General features: G+C 44.0%; 2 protein-coding genes and 1 non-coding gene across 14 annotated transcripts in view; 2 read left to right on the top strand and 1 right to left on the bottom strand.

Moving 5' to 3' along the window:
* EP400 (E1A binding protein p400) overlaps nucleotides 1–14,423 on the bottom strand; it is a 107,516-nt gene extending 93,093 nt beyond the window's left edge. For 5 of the 12 annotated variants that reach the window (XM_043902142.1, XM_043902153.1, XM_043902146.1 and 2 more), the window contains exon 1: nucleotides 14,253–14,422. The gene's annotated coding sequence lies outside the window, so the exon portion shown is untranslated. Of the gene's footprint in view, nucleotides 1–14,252 lie in introns of all 12 variants that reach the window. The other 7 variants (XM_043902148.1, XM_043902147.1, XM_043902149.1 and 4 more) reach the window with 3 other exon arrangements.
* On the top strand, nucleotides 3,109–3,215 carry LOC122695762. Its single transcript, XR_006341517.1, has one exon. It is a non-coding gene; the product is annotated as a U6 spliceosomal RNA (small nuclear RNA).
* A 24-nt stretch (nucleotides 14,424–14,447) lies between the features above and the next one.
* On the top strand, nucleotides 14,448–18,114 carry LOC122694020 (small kinetochore-associated protein-like). Its single transcript, XM_043902156.1, has 2 exons — nucleotides 14,448–14,841; nucleotides 16,364–18,114. The coding sequence occupies exons 1-2, from the start codon at nucleotides 14,748–14,750 to the stop codon at nucleotides 17,161–17,163; spliced, it is 894 nt and encodes a 297-aa protein (XP_043758091.1). The 5' UTR covers nucleotides 14,448–14,747; the 3' UTR covers nucleotides 17,164–18,114.
* Nucleotides 18,115–19,230: the final 1,116 nt, after the last annotated feature.

Raw genomic sequence — 19,230 nt, 5'->3', positions numbered from 1 at the left:
CTGCGGAGTTCCGACGTCTCTCAGAAGGAGATGCCGGAGGTCATGGGCACCCTGGCCATCTCAGGTTTCTGTCCACATGTCTTCACGGCCCGTGAGGGGCTCTCTGAACCAGATGCTGTACCCTGGACATGGAGGCTTCCTCCCTTTCAGAAATGGCCCTCTTGATAGTACAGTATAGAAATATTTTTCCGAAATATCTTCTAAAAATACTTTGTTTGGTCTGTATGATGTTATCTGCTGTTTGGATTTATTTCAAATATTTTTAAATCAGGAGAATTCCCATAAAAATGCAAGTTGTCAGCTTCATTCATTAGAAAAATCCAAATCCTCACCACACTGGGTCGCATCCCACCCAGCAATAAGAAGCAGGAGCTGAGCAGAAGCTCCAGGCCACCGGGCTGACTGCGGTCACCACTACAGTAGTGTGCCTCCCCACACCCACAGCCAGGGCGAGGCACTATTCCTCACCCAGGGAGCACAGCTAGTAGTCTGGAAAAATATTTCTATACTACACTATCAAGAGGGCCATTTCTGAAAGGGAGGAAGCCCCTACATCCAATGCACAGCATCTGGTTCAAAGAGCCCCTCACATGCCGCAAAGACGCGCAGACAGAAACCTAAGATGGTCTGGCCTGCCAGAAAAGAGGCCAGGTCCACTTCCTAACACAGTGGCCAGGATCGACCAGAACCCAGACCTGGCTTCTTAACCAACACAAAAACACTGTTTCAGTATGTCTCTACAAGGCTGCTCACAAGCAATGAACCAAATGCTTGATTCAATTCAATCAACCAAATTCTTGATTAGCTCCTCGCCTATATTTATAAAACGGGATTTTCCATTGCAAACATCAGTAAAACAAAGTGAAATTCCAAGATAAGACTTGAAGTTGAATTTCTCAAGCACATTCACGTGTAAGCCCATCACTCATAATAAAAGAAAAGTGAATTAAAACTAAGCTGAAACATCATTTCTCATCTATCAGCCTAAGAAAATTCAAAGGCCAGACAACGGGCGCGGTTCTCGAAAATCAGGCCCTCCCAGCTCTGTCCAACCCGACAGAGGGGTCTGGCACCACTGAACAAACTGCACATGCTCTTACCCTTGGGCCCAGCAGTTCCACTACAAATTCACCAGGAATATCCACCTCCAAAATGAAAACACAAGAGCACAAAGTTTATTCACTATGGCATTATTTCTAAATACAAAATACCAGAAATAAACTACACATCCATAATATTTCAGAGACTGGTTGACTATATTATGGCACATTCACTTTAAACACTTTGTATAAGAAAGGGAAAAAGAAAGACAGATGAACTACTGGAAGGCTAGAAATATACCTTTCCTTCATTCTTTTTTTACAAATTCTAACAGACATTCAAAGATTTACTGCCTATCCTTCTCAAACTCTTCCCAAAAAAATGAAGAGACGGGACTTCCCTGATGGTCCAGTGGTTAAGACTCCACATTGTCAATCCAGAGAGCATGGGTTTGATCTCTGCTAGGGGAACTAAGATCCCACACGTAGTGCAGCACCTCCCCTCAAAAAAAAAAAAAAAAATGAAGAGGCAGCACTCCCAAAATCATTTTACAAAGCCAGCATTACTGATAATGTAAAACTACACAACACCACCACAAAGAAAATTACAGGTTAACATCCTCAATGAACAGAGGTAAAAATCCTCAACAAAATATCAGCAAACTGAATTCAACAATACATTACAAGGATAATACACTGTGATCAACAAGGACTTATTCCAGGGCTACAAGGATGGTTCAACATCAGCAAATCAATGTGAAACACCACATTAACAAAATGAAGGATAAAAATCATATGATCACCTCAATAGATGCAGAAAAAGCATCTGACAAAAATTCAACATCCATTTAGAATACAAACTCTTTTAACAAAGTGGGTATAGAGGGAACAAACATCAACATAATAAAGGCTTCATGTGACAAGCTCATAGCTGTACCATACTCAACAGTGAAAAGCTGAAAGCATTTCCTCTCATATCAGGAACAAGACAAGGATGCCCACTTTTGCCACTTGGACTCAACATACTTTTGGAAGCCCCAGGCACAGCAATTAGACAGGGAAAGAGAGTAAAAGGCATCCAAATCAAAAAGGAAGCAGGGACTTCCCTGGTGGCACAATGGACAAGAATCTGCCTGCCAAGGTAGGGACACGGGTTCAATCCCTGGTCCAGGAAGATTCCACATGCTGCAGAGCAACTAAGCCTGTGTGCCAATGCCACTGAGCCTGCGCTCTAGGGCTGGCAAGCCACAGCTGCTGAAGCCTGCGCACCTAGAGCCTGGGTTCTGTAACAAGAAAAGCCACTGCAATGAGAAGCCCGTGCAGTGAAGAGCAGACCCCGCTCACTGCAACCAGAGAAAGCCCGAGCAAGGCAACAAAGACCCAGCATAGACAAAATTAAATAAAACTTATTCTTTAAAAAAGGGAAGCAGTAAAACTGTCACTATCTTCAGATGACACCATATGATATACAGAAAATCCTCAAGACGCCACCAAAAAAACTGTTACGAGTTAAACGAATTCAGTAAAGTTGCAAAATACAAAATCAGTATGCAAAAATCTTAGTTATTTTTCATACACTAAGAATTATCAGAGAAATTAAGGGGAAAAAATCCCATTTACAATTGCATCAAAAAGAATAAAGATTAAAAAAAATAATAATAAAGATATTTAGGAATTTTCTGACCAAGCAGGTCAAAGTCTTGTACACTAAGGACTATACAACAGCAATGAAAGAAACTGAAGATGACACAAATAAACGGAAAGCTAACCTGTGCTCACAGATTAGAAGGATTAATATTGTTAAAATGTCCATACTACCTAAAGCAACGTACAGATTAACTGCAATCCCTATCAAAATCCCAAAATCCCATTTTTGGGATAAATAAAAATTCCATAAAAATTTGTATGGAACCATACAAATGATGGATAGCCAAAGTATCCATCATGACTAGCCAAAGTAATCTTGAAAAAGAAGAACAACGCTAGAGACATCAAGCTCCCTCATTCCAAACTACATTACAAAGTGTTAGTAATCACAGTATGGTATTGGCATAAAAACCAACCCACAGTGCTCGCTTCGGCAGCACATATACTACAATTGGAACGATACAGAGAAGATTAGCATGGCCCCTGCGCAAGGATGACACGCAAATTCGTGAAGCGTTCCATATTTTAAAAAAAAAAAAAAAACCAACCCACAGATCAATGGAACAGAAGAAAGTCTAGAAATAAACCCGCACTTATATGATCAATTAATTTATGACAAAGGAGGCAAGAATAAACAATGGGAAAAAGTCTTGAAAATAAATGGTGCTGGGGAAAATGGAGAGCTATATGCAAGAGAATAAAATGGACTACTATCTTAAACCACATGCAAAGATTAATTCAACTTAATGACTTGAAAGTCTGAACAAAGATCATAAAATTCCTAGAAGAAAATATCGGTAGTTAAGCTTCTTGATTCTCTCTTGGAGAATTCTTTTCTGGATCTGATTCCAAAGGCAATGGCAACAAAAGCAAAAATAAACAAATGGGAGATATCAAACTTAAAAGCTCTGCACAGCAAAGAAAACCATCAAAAAAATAAAAAGCAAGCTACTAAATGGGAGAAGATACTTATAAATCAAATATTTAATAAGGGGTTAACACCCAAAATATATGAAGAACTCCAACAGTCAATAACAAACAATCGAAGTGAAAATGGACAGAAGATTAAAGACACATTTTTCCAAAGAAGAAATAGATGGCCAACAGATACATGAACATATGATCCACATCACTAATCATTCAGTTCAATTCAGTCCCTCAGTCGTGTCCAACTCTTTGCGACCCCATGAATCACAACACGCCAGGCCTCCCTGTCCATCACCAACTCCTGGAGTTTACTCAAACTCACGTCCATCAGGTCAGTGATGCCATCCAGCCATCTCATCCTCTGTTGTCCCCTTCTCCTCCTGCCCCCAATCCCTCCCAGCATCAGGGTCTTTTCCAATGAGTCAACTCTTCGCATCAGGTGGCCAAAGCACTGGAGTTTCAGCTTCAGCATCAGTCCTTCCAATGAACACCCAGGATTGATCTCCTTTAGGATGGACTGGTTGGATCTCCTTGCAGTCCAAGGGACTCTCAAGAGTCTTCTCCAACACCACAGTTCAAAAGCATCAATTTTTCGGTGCTCAGCTTTCTTTACAGTCCAACTCTCACATCCATACATGACCACTGGAAAAACCAGAGCCTTGACTAGACGGACCTTTGTTGGCAAAGTAATGTCTCTGCTTTTTAATATGCTATCTAGGTTGGTCATAACTTTCCTTCCAAGGAGTAAGCGTCTTTTAATTTCATGGCTGCAGTCACCATCTGCAGTGATTTTGGAGCCCAGAAAAATAAAGTCTGACACTGCTTCCACTGATTCTCCATCTATTTCCCATGAAGTGATGGGACCAGATGTCATGATCCTAGTTTTCCGAATGTTGAGCTTTAAGCCAACTTTTTCACTCTCCTCTTTCACTTTCATCAAGAGGCTTTTTAGTTCCTCTTCACTTTCTGCCATAAGGGTGGTGTCATCTGTATATCTGAGGTTATTGATATTTCTCCCAGCAATCTTGATTCCAGCTTGTGCTTCTTCCAGCCCAGCGTTTCTCATGATGTACTCTGCATATAAGTTAAGTAAGCAGGGTGACAATGTACAGCCTTGACGTACTCCTTTTCCTATTTGGAACCAGTCACTAATCATTTAGGGAAATACAAATCAAAACCACAAGGTATCACCTCACACCTGTTAGAATGGCTATTATCAAAAAAGACAAATGACAAGTTTTGCTAAAGATCTAGAAAAAAGGGAAACCTCATGCACTGCTGATGGAAAGAAGTAGTGCAGGCACTATGGAAAAGAATATGGAGGTTCCTCAAAAAAATAAAAATCAAAACTACCATATGACATGGAGAAGGCAATGGCAACCCACTCCAGTATTTTTGCCTGGAGAATCCCATGAACAGGCAGGCTATAGTCCATGGGGTCACAAGAGTCAGATACAACTTAGCGACTAGATCATCATCATATGACAATTCCACTACCAGTGATTCCACTTTATCTGAAGAAAAAAAGAACATTAATGTGAAAAGACATGTTGAAAAGATATGAAAATATTTGAAAAGATATGAATACTTCTATGTTCATATGCAGCATTATTTACCACAGCCAAGATATGGAAGCAACTGAAGTGTCCATTAACAGATCAACGGATTAAGAAATGTGAGGTAGAGAGATGGATGTGATGGAATATTACTCAGGCATAAAAAAGAATAAAATCCTGCCATTTCCAATGACATGGATGGAACTTCAGGGTATTGTGCTAAGTGAAATAAGTCAGACCAAGAAAGATAAATACTGTATGATTTCACTTGTATGTGAAAGCTAAGCAAAACTCATAGATACAGAGAACAAACTGGTGGCTGCAGTGAGGGTTGGATGGCAGGTGAAAAGGGTTAAGGGGATCAAAAGGTACAAGTTTCCAGTATAAATAAGTCATGGGATAATAGAGTGTGATAACTATAATCAATAATATTGCACTGCATATTTGAAAGTTGCTAAGACGGTAAATCTTGAAAGTTCTCATCGTAAGAAAAAAATTTGTAACTTTATATGGGGACAGACGGTAAGTAGACTTACTGTAGTGATCACTGTGTAATGTATGCAAATGTCAAATTATCATGTTGGACACCTGAAACTAATATAATGTTGTATGTCAATTACATTCCAAAAAAAAAATAAGCTGATACACATATATTTCCAGATGGCGCTAGGGGTAAAGAACTCTCCTAAAAAAAAAAAAAAAAGAACTCTCCTGACAATGCAGGAGACTTAAGAGATGTGGGTTCAGGACTTCTCGGGCGGTCCAGGGGCTAAGACTTCACCTTAATGCAGAGGCGCAGGCTTGACAATGGTCAGGGACCGAAGATCCCATATGTCTCTTCAAAAAAACCCAAGAAACATAAAAAAAACAGAAGTAATACCATAACAAATTCAATAAAGACTCGAAAAAAATTTTTTAAAAAGAGAAAGAGATGTGGGTTTGATTCCTGGGTCAGGAAGATCCTCTGGAGGAGGGCATGGCAACCCACTCCAGTGTTCTTGCCTGGAGAATCCCATGGACAGAGAGCCTGTTAAGCTTCAGTCCACAGGGTCACAAAGAGTCAGAAAAGACTAAAGCAACTTAGCACGCATGTACGTATACATATTTTTTCCTTAAAAAATATATTTCCTAGTTATATCCACCAAGAGTCTCGAAAGCAATGATGCCCTGTAAATATCTGCTTACTTTTGCAAAAAAAAAAAAAAGGAAAGAATTTAGGAAGAATAAGCCAGAAATGAAGGGGGTAAGTGCAAGCTGACTCACAGGACAGTGAAGGAAGGGGCGCTTCTGAGTACACCATCTGTATCATTTTGACTTTTAGAATCAGGTTTAAAGTGCTACATGTTCAAAAAGTAAGATTAAATCGGCAAGAATGAAGAACTCCCTAAAGCTGAATATAAACAGAAACTCTGAAAAGGACAACATAATCAACAACGGAGGCTCCCTTGATAGTTCAGTGGTAAAGAATCCTCCTGCTAAAGCAGGAGACTCAGGTTCGATCCCTGCGTTGGAGAGATCCCCTGGAGTAGGAAATGGCAACCCACTCCAGTATTCTTGCCTGGGAAACCCCATGGACAGAGGAGCCTGGCGGGCTGCAGCCTACTGGGTTGCAAAAGAGCTGGACACGACTCAGCACAGCACAGCAATCACCACGGGAACCGGGAAGGAACACCAATCAACTCCACAACACTGGATAAGAATTAGGAGTCAGCATCAACTCATGGTCTTTCCCTAAAACACATTTCCTAATTCTTTCTCCTGAAATGCCTAAAAGCAATGACATCCTGGCAGAATGGAGGCAAACTGGAAGCTGAGAGCTCTGCAGGACAAGCAGCAACGTACACAGCCTCTCCCGGGGTGGTGAGGGAAGATGGAGAGAAAGGTTAGGAAATTTTAGGACAGTGGTTCTCATCTTTGAAAAAATAGAGCCATGCCCTCATTTAACACTATGCGTACTTCAAATCATGTCACTGATGGGACTACAAACAAATCCAAGAAGATTGAGTAAAGCTTCTCCTTTCTACCTGGGGCTCTCCTCAAACAGAGCTACTGATGCACACACACTCACACTCCTGAAAACCAAGAAGAGTTCAGACTGGCAGGTGTGGTGATGGGCACAAGTGGGTTAAGAAAGGCCACGGTGAAGTTCACAGCTCAGCACCGTGGGAGCCACGCCCCCACACAGAACAGGCCTCTGCGCTGCGGCAATGTGCACAGCACCAGCCGGGGAGCCTGAGGCCCGCGTGACCACCACATCTCACTTCTGTGAGAAAGCAGTCCAAGAGGCGCCCAGGCCGGGACAGAGACTGACCCCGATCAGCAGGACTGTGGCAGCTACACCACAAGAACCTTCCTTCCAAGTCTAGCCATATGAAACCTCCCTCTTTTCCTGGGAAAGCACTGCCATTCTCCAGAACTTCCCTCCGCAGAGAATGTTCTCTGCCCTCTACTCCCTGGTAACCAGTACTCATGGGCTTTTTATAAGCTGTCTTTGTGCTGGCCTAAGGGACTTGATAGACACCCCCAAAATGGAGCAATTACATCTGCCAGACGGAGTAAAAAAGGGCTTAAACATGTTAAAAACAACGCTTTCACTCACCTTGAATCGCTCCCCCAAATTTTCAAAAGATGATGGGTGGATGGATGTGTGATAAAGCAGGTCAGTAAAATGTTAATAAGAAAATTGAGTGGTGGGTATATAGGCATTTACTATAAAATTCTTTCAGTCCTGGTATATCTTTGAAATTTTTCATAGCAGAATGTTAGCATCTATTAAGATGGCAATGTCACATGTCACTTAATAAATACAGGGCTGTAACAAAAGTCCTATTTGCTAACAAAACTTCATTCTTCCACCTTAGGGCAAGTTATGAAGGTTCCATACTAGACCCTAATATATGCAAGTTCCAAAAGATAAAATGGACTAATTTTTAAAACTGTCTAGGATGACTAAATGCTGAGATGTGGATGCATATCAAAGTAAAAGCAATTTGCTGTGTTCTAAAAAAAATAAAACAAAACTGTCTAGGATGCATTACATGTGTTACTACAGAGAAATGACCTCTTGAGGGGCTGCAATGTAAAGAGGGAAGCCCAGACTTGATGCCACCAATGTCCCTTCTGATCAAAATCATGGCAGTGGTGGCAGGTCCTTAACCCGATGGGCCAGAGCCCCCTGGACTACAGTAAGTGGGCTCTATCTCAGTTTGAGAGGAACATTCAAGCCAAACTGAAGAAGTGCTTCCTCAAACTCCAGGCAATAAAGCCACAAAAGCCCAGTGTATTATTCTGGTGCTATTTCTCAGTCTTTTTTCCCCCTACTGTCCCCCTAAGAAATCTATTTAGGCCTATCTCTCCCAAACACCGCCCGTGAAGATTTAAACCACAGCTATGCTGTATCTCTGTGAAGAACTATGGCCCTTCAGGAGGGCACAAAACACTGTCATATCCAATTTTTTTTCACCCTCCTCCCAAGAACCATTCTGACCCCCTTGTGGGAAATATCACCTTCACAGAGAACATAGGTTCTAATGCATAGAAAGAAATCTATTTTTGCAACTTTTCTGTACATCTAAAGTTACTCCAAAGCGTTTAAAAATTAAATAGACCAAATATCCAATTAAAATCCTACAGTCTCAATCTGGATTAAGAAAATAAGACTCGATATATGCTGCTTGAGCTTCCCAGGTGGCTCAGTGGGTGAAGAACCTGCCTGCAATGCAGGAGAGGCAGGAGACTTGGTCGGGTTCGATGCCTGAGTTGGGAAGATCTCCTGGAGGAAGGGTATGACAATTCACTCAAGTATCCTTGCCTAGAGAATCCCATGGACAGAGAAGCCTCCAGGGCTACCGTCCATAGGGTCTCAAAGAGTCAGACACAGCTGAAGCAACAGCATACACACACGCACGGTATTCCTACTGAGTCACATGCCTCAATATATTTTTAAAAAGAGCTTCCCTGGAAGCTCAGCTGGTAAAGAATCTGCCTGCAATGCAGGAGACCCAGGTTCAATTCTTGGGTCAAGAAGATCCTCTGGAGAAAGGATAGGCCACCCACTCCAGGATTCTTGGGCTTTCCTGGTGGCTCAGATGGTAAAGAATCTGCCTGCAATACAGGAGAGGTGGGTTCAATCCCTGGGTTGAGAAGATCCCCTGGAGAAGGGAACAGCTACCCACTTCAGTTTTCTTTCCTGGAGAATTCCATTGACAGAGGAGTCTGGCGGGCTACAGTCCATGGGGTCTCAAAGAGTTGGACACAACTGAGCGACTTTTCACTTTTTCTATGCTGTTTATAATAATACACTTTTAAAAGAAATAGAGGGGCTTCTCTGTGGTTCAGTGGCTATGAATCCACTTGCCAGTGCAGGGGACACAGGTTCCATCCCTGGTCTGGGAAGATCCCACATGCCGGGCAACTAAGCCCAAGCACCACAACAAGAGAAGCCACTACAATGAGAAGCCTGCCCACAGCAACTAGAGAGTAGCCTCCGTTTGTCACAACTAGCAAAAGCCAGCAGCAGTGAAGACCCAGCACAGTCAAAAATAAATAAACCTTTAAAAAATAAAATAAATGGACAGTGAGGAATTCCCTGGTGACCCAGTGGTTAGGATTAGGTGCTTTCACTGCAGAAGGCCAAGGTTCAATTCCTGGTCAGGGAACTAAGATGCTGCAAGCTGCCAATGTTTTCAAAAAAAATTTTTTAATTTAAAAATAAACCAAAACTGAGCTTCCCTGCTGGCTCAGTGGTAAATAATCTGCCTGCCAATGTAGGAGACACAGGTTCAATCCCTGATCCGTAAAGATCCCACATGTCGAGGAGCCATGAAAACAGTGCACCTGAGCTATTGAATTTGGGCTCTAGAGCCTCGGAGCCACGGCTACTGAAGCCCACACACCCGAGAGCCCGAGCTCTACAACAGTGTGGACGCGCCACAGTGAGAAGCCCGAGCGCCGCAACCCAGAGTGGCCCCCTGCTCACCACAGCTGGAGAAAAGCCTGCACAGCGACGAAGACCCAGCACAGCCAAAGATAAGTAAAGTTTTAAAAAATTAAAAAACAAAAGAAATGGATACCAAATCAGTTAGTTTGGGAAAGTCAAGAATGAGAAGAAAGAGCAAAGGGGCACTTCAGCATGCTCGGGGTACTTCTGTACTGTGGGGTACTTCTGTACTGTCTGACTATAACGCAGTGTGACTTGTTCATTCATTACTTGTATTAAAAGGCTGGCAACAACCCAAAGCCCTTCAACGAGTAAATGGATAAACTGTAGTCCATCCACACTGCAGACCACACCTCCATAAAAAGAGACACATTCTTGGTATATGTAGCAACCTGGATGAATCTCAAATGCATTATGCTCAGTGGAAGAAGCTAGACTCAAAAGGCCCCACACTGTGTAAGCTCCTTTAACTGACATCCTGGAAAAAACACAAACACACACATAGGGGTCAGAGGCTACTGAGCACTTAGGCAGGAGCTGACTACAGAGTGGCAGCACAAGGGAATTTTTGGGAGGGAAGGAACTTCTTTGTACTCTAACTACTGCGGAAATTAGACATCTGTCAAAATTCTCTGAATTCTATACCAAAAAAGTGAATACTATTACATAAACATTAAAAAAAAAAAAAAAAGAAAGCTAAGTAAAATAACAAAGTGTGGATGTCCAAAGACCTTCCCTTTCACTCAGAACATAAATGACTTTTAAAATTCATTTCTATAATATCATAATGCACCAAAACAAGTTAAAAATTTCTGTTGATTAGAAATAAAGCAGAAATCACAGAGGGGGTGGGCCTGAGATGACAGGTTCAAAGGATGCTCTACCCTGAAGAAAACTCTTAAGGGTCAGGGTCTTGACTTCTAAAGGCAACAGGTACTTGGTCCCTCTATAGGGGGCTCCTCAGCCCCCTTCCTCAGAGCCAGGCTCCAGAGGAAGATGTGCAAGTCACAGCCACCATCAGCTGCTCGCCCTCCTGGAGGAAGGGGGCAGATGCACCAGGCATTCACTGCCACACAATGGGAACATGGGACCTGGGGTGGGGGTGCCGGGGTATGTCCAGATCTGTTGGAGGGGGTGGGGCCTGCTGTGCAGAGAGAATGCCAACAAGAGAACTCAAAACAGAAGATGGATGACCCCTATCCATCTGAAGGGCACCACACTGCCAGTGTGGGACATCCAGCTTCACACAAGGCCCTTGAATGTGAAATCTGGCAGCTGAATCCTTCCTTCAAGGGCCTCAAGAGCTCTCATTTTCCACTGGAGGAGTCAAATCCAATTCTTTTCATTTCCACCTACAAAACCCAAAATCTACATCAAACCTCACCTCCTGCATAAGCTTCGCTCTACTAAGAAAAGCCAACTTCTCTCCTCTAACTTACAGCAGGTGAAGTCTATTCCTCAGCAACCCCTATAACTTTTAATACCCTGTAGGCCTAGGTCCCTACCAAATTAATCTGCTTTAGGAAAGAATTTGTTCATTAATTTACTTACTCAACATTTACTAAGTACGTACTCCATCAGACATGAGCTGAAGCACTGTGTGTAGGAGAGTGAACAAAGCGTAGCTCCTGCCCCTAGGCTCGGGGGGAGGGGAGGGGGCAGTGAGGCAATGAACAAAACTGTAAGTGCCAGACCATCCGTGCAATGGCAAAGTCAGGGTAAGGGATAGGAGCGTGTGGGCGAGGACAAGGCCCTGGGTTACCCAGCAGGCTCGCCGAGGAGGGAACTTCTGAAAAGAGAACTGAGTAAGAAGCAGACCTGTGGCACGCAGGGACCTGATGTGTCAGGCAGAGCCGATGCGGGCCGAGGTAGGGTGTAGCTGGAGCCAGGTGACAACCAGTGGAGTGTCAGGACATGAAGTCACAGGGGCAGCAGGAACCTAGCCGCAAGGGGCTTCATAAACTGCCTTAGGGACTCTGGCTTTTTTTCTGAGGGAGATGAGAAACCACGGAGGGCTCTGAACTAAGCGGTGCATCACCTAGATCTGCATTAAGAGTCATCTGCAGAGCAGCTCAGCTCAGGTGAGTGGAGAGCAGGGAGGTCACTGGAATAACCCAGGCAAGATGATGTAGCGGGCGTAAATGAGAGCTGCACCCAAGAAGGCAGTGAGAAGCGCCAGGTCTGAATGCCGACCAATCAAATTTGGTACCTGGAAGAAATGCAGAGACCACACAAGGAGCTCTGTCCTGAGCAACAGGAAGAAGGGAGTTACCTCTGACTGAGATGCAACAGGGTATCAGTAGATTACACACAAGTAAAAGCAGCTGTTTGGGACGGGAAGATCCAGCTAGGAGCTACACATTCTGAGAGTATTGACAAGTGGCCTAGCCATGACCTGGCATGAGATTACCCCAGGGTAGAGACCAGAGAGGAGGTGGGAGGGCCACTCCGAGGCAGTACAATTTGTAGCAGTTAAGCAGATGAGAAGGAGCCAGCAAAGAAGCTAGGGACAGCAGCCTTCAAGATAAAAGGACAACCAACTGAGTTGTGTCCCAGTGCCACCAGGGGAGAGTGATTCAGGAAAGCCATGGGAGGCCTAACTAAAGACTACCAACAGGGGGACTTGGCAATAGAGTGGTCCCTAACCCCAAGAGGAGCTGTTTCAGAGGAGAGGTGGGACCAAAAGCTTAGCCGGAACCATGTTCAAGAGAAATGAGAGAAAAGGAAATAGGAGTTCAGGATTCTTCCTAATTCTGGTATAAAAGGAAGCGAAGACCAAGAAAGAGTTTCCCTGGTCGTTCAGTGGTAAAGAATACACCTGCCAATGCAAGAGATGAGGGTTCAATTACGTGTTGAGAAGATCCCCTAGAGAAGGAAATGACAACCCACTCCAGTATTCTTGTCTGGGAAATCCCACAGAGAAGCCTGGCGGGCTACAGTTCAGGGGATTGCAAAAGAGTCAGACAAGATTTAGCAACTAAACAAGAAGATCTGAAGATCTAGAAAGGGTAACGGTAGCTGGAGAATTTGCATATTGATGGAAACACTCTGGAGAGAAGATAAACTGAAGGTAAAACAAGAATATTAGAGTCACGGGCTGGAAAAGGCAAGAATGGGTGGATCCAATACGAGAGATTAAACAGCCAATGGCTTACAGATATTGCCCTTCTAACAGCAACTGTTATAGAAGATTTAATGGCACCTGATCATGCTAACTACATGTTTTTAAAAGCACATAAAATTACATTGTACAATATCAATTGTAAAAAAAAAATTAAATGAAAAGGACAAGAGGCCACAAAGAAACTGTTAATTATGCTTATCTTTGGGTGGTTGAATATTTAGTTTTAAGATGTATTTTTACTTTTTTTCCAATCATTCAGAAAGCATATTTCTATTTCATTGGTTCCACTAAAAAAGTCACAGAAACTATTTCATGGTACATATCACGTAAAAAAGAAAAATCCAATCCATCAGAAAACACAAATAAACGAAGAGAAAAAACGTATCTATAACGCCCTGGTTAAACACTACTAGCATCCCGCTCTATTATTTTTCTCTAACTGATAAGCTGACGTCTGAGCAGAGATGCGGGTTGCAGATCTCTGCAGGAAGGTGAGTTCCGGGCAGGGCGGGCGGGCAGCGCAAAGGCCCGGGGGCGAAAGGGCTTCGCCACTTAAGGGATGCTAGTGGGCGACGGAGAGGAGCTGGAGAGAGCGGCGCAGGGGTTCCTGGACGACGGGTCTGACAAGCCTATCCCTGCGCGGAGCACCTCGCGCGAAGCAAAGTGGTGCGATTCCCATCCTGTGGAAGGAAGGAGTCGAGCATCGAACCCGGAAAACCAGGTGAAAAGAAAGCACCGGACCTAACTTTAACCCCGCGCAGAAAAAACAACGCGAGGCACCCCACTCACAGGGAGGAACGAGCCGGCAGGCAGCGAACCCGCAGCGCCCCCGGCCGCCGGCGGCCCCCGTCACGACCCGCGGTCCCCACACAGATTCAGTGCCGTCCCACAGCCAGCGCCACTCCGGGCCTCCCTCCTCGGCGCCCCGGGCCTCTGCCCGGGGGCTCCAGGGCGAACCGAGACCGGGGCGCGGGCCATCTAACCCGCAAGTCGGTCGTCCGCGCCACGCCCACACCTACCCCGGGTGTGGGCCGCGTTCCTCAGCTCTGGGGCTGGGTCTGGGGTCCGGGCCCAGACAGCGCCGTTCCGCTCGACACATCCGGGGCCCGGCCGGAAGAAGCGGCGGCGCGGCTGCTACGGCGAGCCGGAAGGGACGCGCGCCGCGCGCTCGCAGCTGCGCGTTGGCGTGACGTCTGTGGAGCGGGAGGCGCCGAGGCGGCTGGGAGAGCTAGACCCGCAAGGCGAGGGCGAGGGCTGTTGGGCTGGCGGCGGAGTGGTCCCTGCTTTGTGGAGAGTGGAGGTTGCCATGAGAGCGCTGCGTAGACGACGGTGGGGGCATGCGTTCACTCCGGCCGGCCGAATCGCCTATTAAGCGCCGGCTCTAGGCTTGGGGAGGAGACCGCGAAAGCCTGTGGAGCCGCCTCTCCGAGAAGTAGGGCTGGCTGGGGCCGCCGCGGGTGGGGCGAGGGGCTGACAGCTGGGCGGGCCAAGCAGGTGAAAAGGCCAGTCCAGGGATGAGTGAGGAGGAGGTGCAGAACCTGGGCGGGAGCAGAGGAAGTCATGCCTCAGAAGCAAACAAAAGGACTCGGGGAGATCGGGTGTCCACCTGTAAGTGTTACTCTACTCAACTTACTGGTTGCTCAAAGCCAATAAAGAGAGGCAAGAGTCGGGAGAGAGGGAAGGTGCTTTAATCAGAAAAATTGGCAATCGGAACTGCCAGTGGTTAAGAATCCATCTTGCAGTACAGAGGACACAGGTTTGATTCCTTCTCAGGCAACTAAATCCGTGTACCGCAACTAGAGAGTCTGTGCAGGGTCACAATAGAGGACAGAGATCCGGTGTGCTGTAACTAAGACCTAACGCAACCAAAATAATTAATTAATTAATTTTGGCAAAGAAAAAGAAATCTGGTGTTCTAGGCAGGAGGTGTTCTTATGTCCTGAGACCAACTCTGAAGATTCTGCTCAGTCTTGACAGTTTTTAAAGGGAAAAAGCGGAGAGAACCTCAGGGAATCATCAATCAGGAGGGTGGGTTCTGCATCCTCTTCCTCCGTGTGCAGACTGTCTGACTCTTCAGATATTGCCCGAGTGAACTGCCCTCAGGATTGCTGAGGGAGCCGCTGTGGGGAGAGAACTAGTCATTCTTTTTTTTTTTTTTTTTTAAAGAACTAGTCATTCTTTACTTCATTCTTCATTCTGACTTCTTTCAAAGTAGGAAAAGAATCAACATGTTAGGCACGGGCATAGTGGGCAATAAGGAGAGCACAAGTCAGGAGTTTGGTTAAGTTACCTAGTGATCTCATTCATGTAATTAGGTTCTTTTAAGGTCAGAGGGGGACAGAAATGGGTTGACAGGACAGGGACAAAAGAGCTGCTTTCATAAAGAATGGAGTTGGATCCCAACCTCATGCTATATGCAAAAATGAAATAAAACTGGATCAAAGACCTAAATGTAAGTGCTAAAATTACAAAACTCTCAGAAAGTAACATAGATACAAATCTTCAGTATCATAGATCAGGCAGTGGTTTTTTATGACACCAAAAACAGAAGTAATAAAAACAATAGGTTGGACATAATCAAAATAAAAAACTTGTGCTTCAGATAACACCATTAAGAAAAGAAAACCCACAGAATGAGAGGAAATATTTGCAAATCGTATGCCAAATAAGGGACTTGTATCCAGAATACAGAACTTGCAACTAAATAATTAAAAGACGATTAATTCTAAAATGGGCAAAGGAATGGATAACAAGATCCTACTGTATACCACAGGGAATTATGTTCAATATCCTGTGACAAACCATCATGAAAAAGAATATGAAAAAGATTTTATACACATACACACACACACGTGTGTGTGTATGTGTGTGTGCTAGGTCGTGTCCAACTCTTTGGGACCCCATGGACTATGGCCTCCTAGCTCCTCTGTCCAAAAAAATTTTCCAGGCAAGAATACTGCAGTGGGTTGCCATTTTCTGCTCCAGCGTATCTTCCTGACCCAGGGTTCGTACCCACTTCTGCATCTCTTGCATTGGTGACAGGTAGACTCTTTACCACTGTGCCACCTGGGAAGCCCATACTTGAAATAACTTGAAACAGTGTAGATTTTGCAATACTTAATTTGAGCAGATGGAGTTATTGCCGAGCATCTTTTGAACCAGAGCGACGAGGCGTGCGGGCAGCAGCAGCAGGCACCTGGGCCCCAGCCTTGCCGCCTCGTTACGATGACCAGCGTGGTTAAGACAGTGTACACCCTGCAACCCTCCTGTGTGCTGAGCAGCGGCCTGCCCGCAGATGCACAAACTCGAGCCACTTTTAAGAGCCAGTTACCTGTTAAGTCCAAAGAAGTTGATGTTTCCAGACCTCATTCGGGAGCTTCAGAGAATGATGTTACAAAAATCATCAAACCGAGACGAGAAAATGGGCAGGTGAAGGCTACAGATACCTCCAGAAGGAACCTGAGGAAGAGCTACAAACCATTGAGTAAACAGAAATCAGAAGAAGAGCTCAAGGATAAGAACCAGCTCTTAGAGGCTGTCAACAAGCAGTTGCACCAGAAATTGATTGAAACTCAGGGAGAGCTGAAGGACCTGACTCAAAAAGTAGAGTTGCTGGAGAAGTTTCAGGACAACTGTTTGGCAATTTTAGAAAGCAAAGGCCTCACCCCAGGCAGTGAGACCCTGGCATCACAGCAGGACTCGACCGAAGATCACATGGACTCCATGCTGCTGTTACAAACTTTGCAAGATGAACTGAAGCTTTTTAACGAAACAGCCAAAAAGCAGATGGAAGAGTTACAGGCCTTAAAGGTAAAGTTGAAGATGAAAGAAGAGAGAGCCCAGTTCCTTGAACAACAGACCTTATGTAGCAGTCAAGTAAATGATTTCACAACAGCCCTTGAGGAAATGGAACAGCTATTAGAAATATGATAAAAAGCAGGTGGCCACATGGCTCTCTCTTGGGGATAGACTCTCAGAGGAAGCTACTTAGGACATCTGCTTCTTGGCCATGATCTTCTAGGACTCACCATCCCCAGAATAAAAACAGTTTCTGCAGTAGGATTAAAGACAATTGATGTTGGAATGGCAATTCCTCCCTTAAGCAAGCATTCGTTCCCAGCCTTCAGATTGTCCAGCTCTCCTGAACCTCACAGTTCATAATTAGGGCCTACAGGAGAGGGGGCCTGAAAGCTTGGATCAGCCTCCTAGGATCAAAAAGCAGCACATCATTAGCATCAGGAGACTCTAAACCAGCCACAACCAGAGAAGCCAGAAGATGTGCAGAAAGAAACAGTGAAGCATACATGCTCTGTGGGAGACATCACTGAGGAGTCACATCCCTTCCTAACTTGGAACACATTCTGTCCCATCCTGGCTGGGCTCTGTAACCTCACTGTAAATTTATGAACTGAAAGTTACTTGAAATGGCTTCATAATGGGGTGAAGGTATAGATAGCAATAAGACGTATGAAACAATACAACTTGGAGCTTTTAATCTAAAAAAAAAAAAAATTTTGAGCAGATGGCGTGAAATAGTATAGATCTTGTATACTTACTTGAGCCACTTTTTTTTATTACATTATAAAAAGTGCATGTTACCTTAGAAAAGTTAATCTATTTGCTGTTTTACTCTTTTGCAAAAACATTTGCTGTAATGAAGGAATTTGTTTTTTCCAAAATGTACAAAATGCATTTTATAATATTTACTGCTTTATTCCTAATTCTGCTTTAAAGTATTGAACTGGGCATAAGACATTAAAATATTAATCCAGAACTGTATAAACTGGATGTTGCTTAAAATCTGTATTACTACCATGTTAGAAATCCGGATTGCTTTTGTGATGTTTCAAATTAAAAAAAAATAATCCTCCTCATCTATCTATATATATATAGTTTTATATATATATATAAAGCTGAGTCACTTTGCTGTACAAAAGAAATTAACACAACATTGTAAATCAACTATACGTCAATTAAAAAAAATTTTAATGGGCAAAGGGCTTGAATATATGCCTCAAAAGAAGGTGTACAAATAAGCACATGAAAAGATGTTCAGCAACTTTAGGGATCAGGGAAATATAAACCAAAACCACTAGGATGGCTTAAACCAAAGAGTCAGGTAACAAGTGTTTACAAGCCTATTGGAAAAATTAGAAACCTCATCTGCTGCTAGTCAGAATTTAAAATGATGCAGTCAGGGACTTCCCTGGTAGTCCAATGACTAAGCCACAGTCTGAATGCAGGGGGCTTGGGTTCAATCCCCGGTCAGGGAACTAGATCCCACATGCCACAACTAAGAGTTTGCATGCCACAACAAAAATCCCTCTTGCCACAACTGAGAACTGACAGGACTTAAATACTTTTTAAAATAAAAAATAAATGATTCAGCCACTTGAAAAAAATGGCTTGGCAGTTCCACAAAAGAGTTATTAGGACTTAACATATGACCCAGGAATACCACTACTAAGTATCAAGAGAATTAAAAACACATCCACATGAAAGTGCATGTAAAAATATTCTTAGCAGCATTACTCAATCCCCAAGAAATGGAAACAACCAAAATGTCCATCAACTGATGAATCAATAAACTATGTCACACTGGGTGTGGGCGCTTGAACTCCCTTTTACCAAGGGCAGCTGAGACCAGTCCAGGAAGCCTCCAGCCTGGAGCCATTCAGCCGGGAACTGAGCCTGCACTCCTGCCTCCCACCAGCTGGGTGGGAGGGAGGGACCCTGGGCACTCTCTCAGGGCCTGATTTAGTACTGTAGTTTGTACTGGACCGTCAATGCACCTCACTGGTCCCAAAACCTCCGTCTGCCAAGAGCTGGCTGCTGTGGCCGCTGGGGCTAATAAATCTGTTTAACTTGAGTGTGTGTGTGTGTGTGTATATATATATATATATATATATATATATATATATATATATATATATAAAATGGAGTATTACGTATTATTATATATTATATAAAGTTATATATAATGGAATATTATTCAGC

This window comes from Cervus elaphus, chromosome 5 (genome assembly GCF_910594005.1).
Source record: "Cervus elaphus chromosome 5, mCerEla1.1, whole genome shotgun sequence".
Lineage (NCBI taxonomy): Eukaryota > Metazoa > Chordata > Mammalia > Artiodactyla > Cervidae > Cervus > Cervus elaphus.
This window is presented reverse-complemented; position numbering and strand designations above follow the sequence as displayed.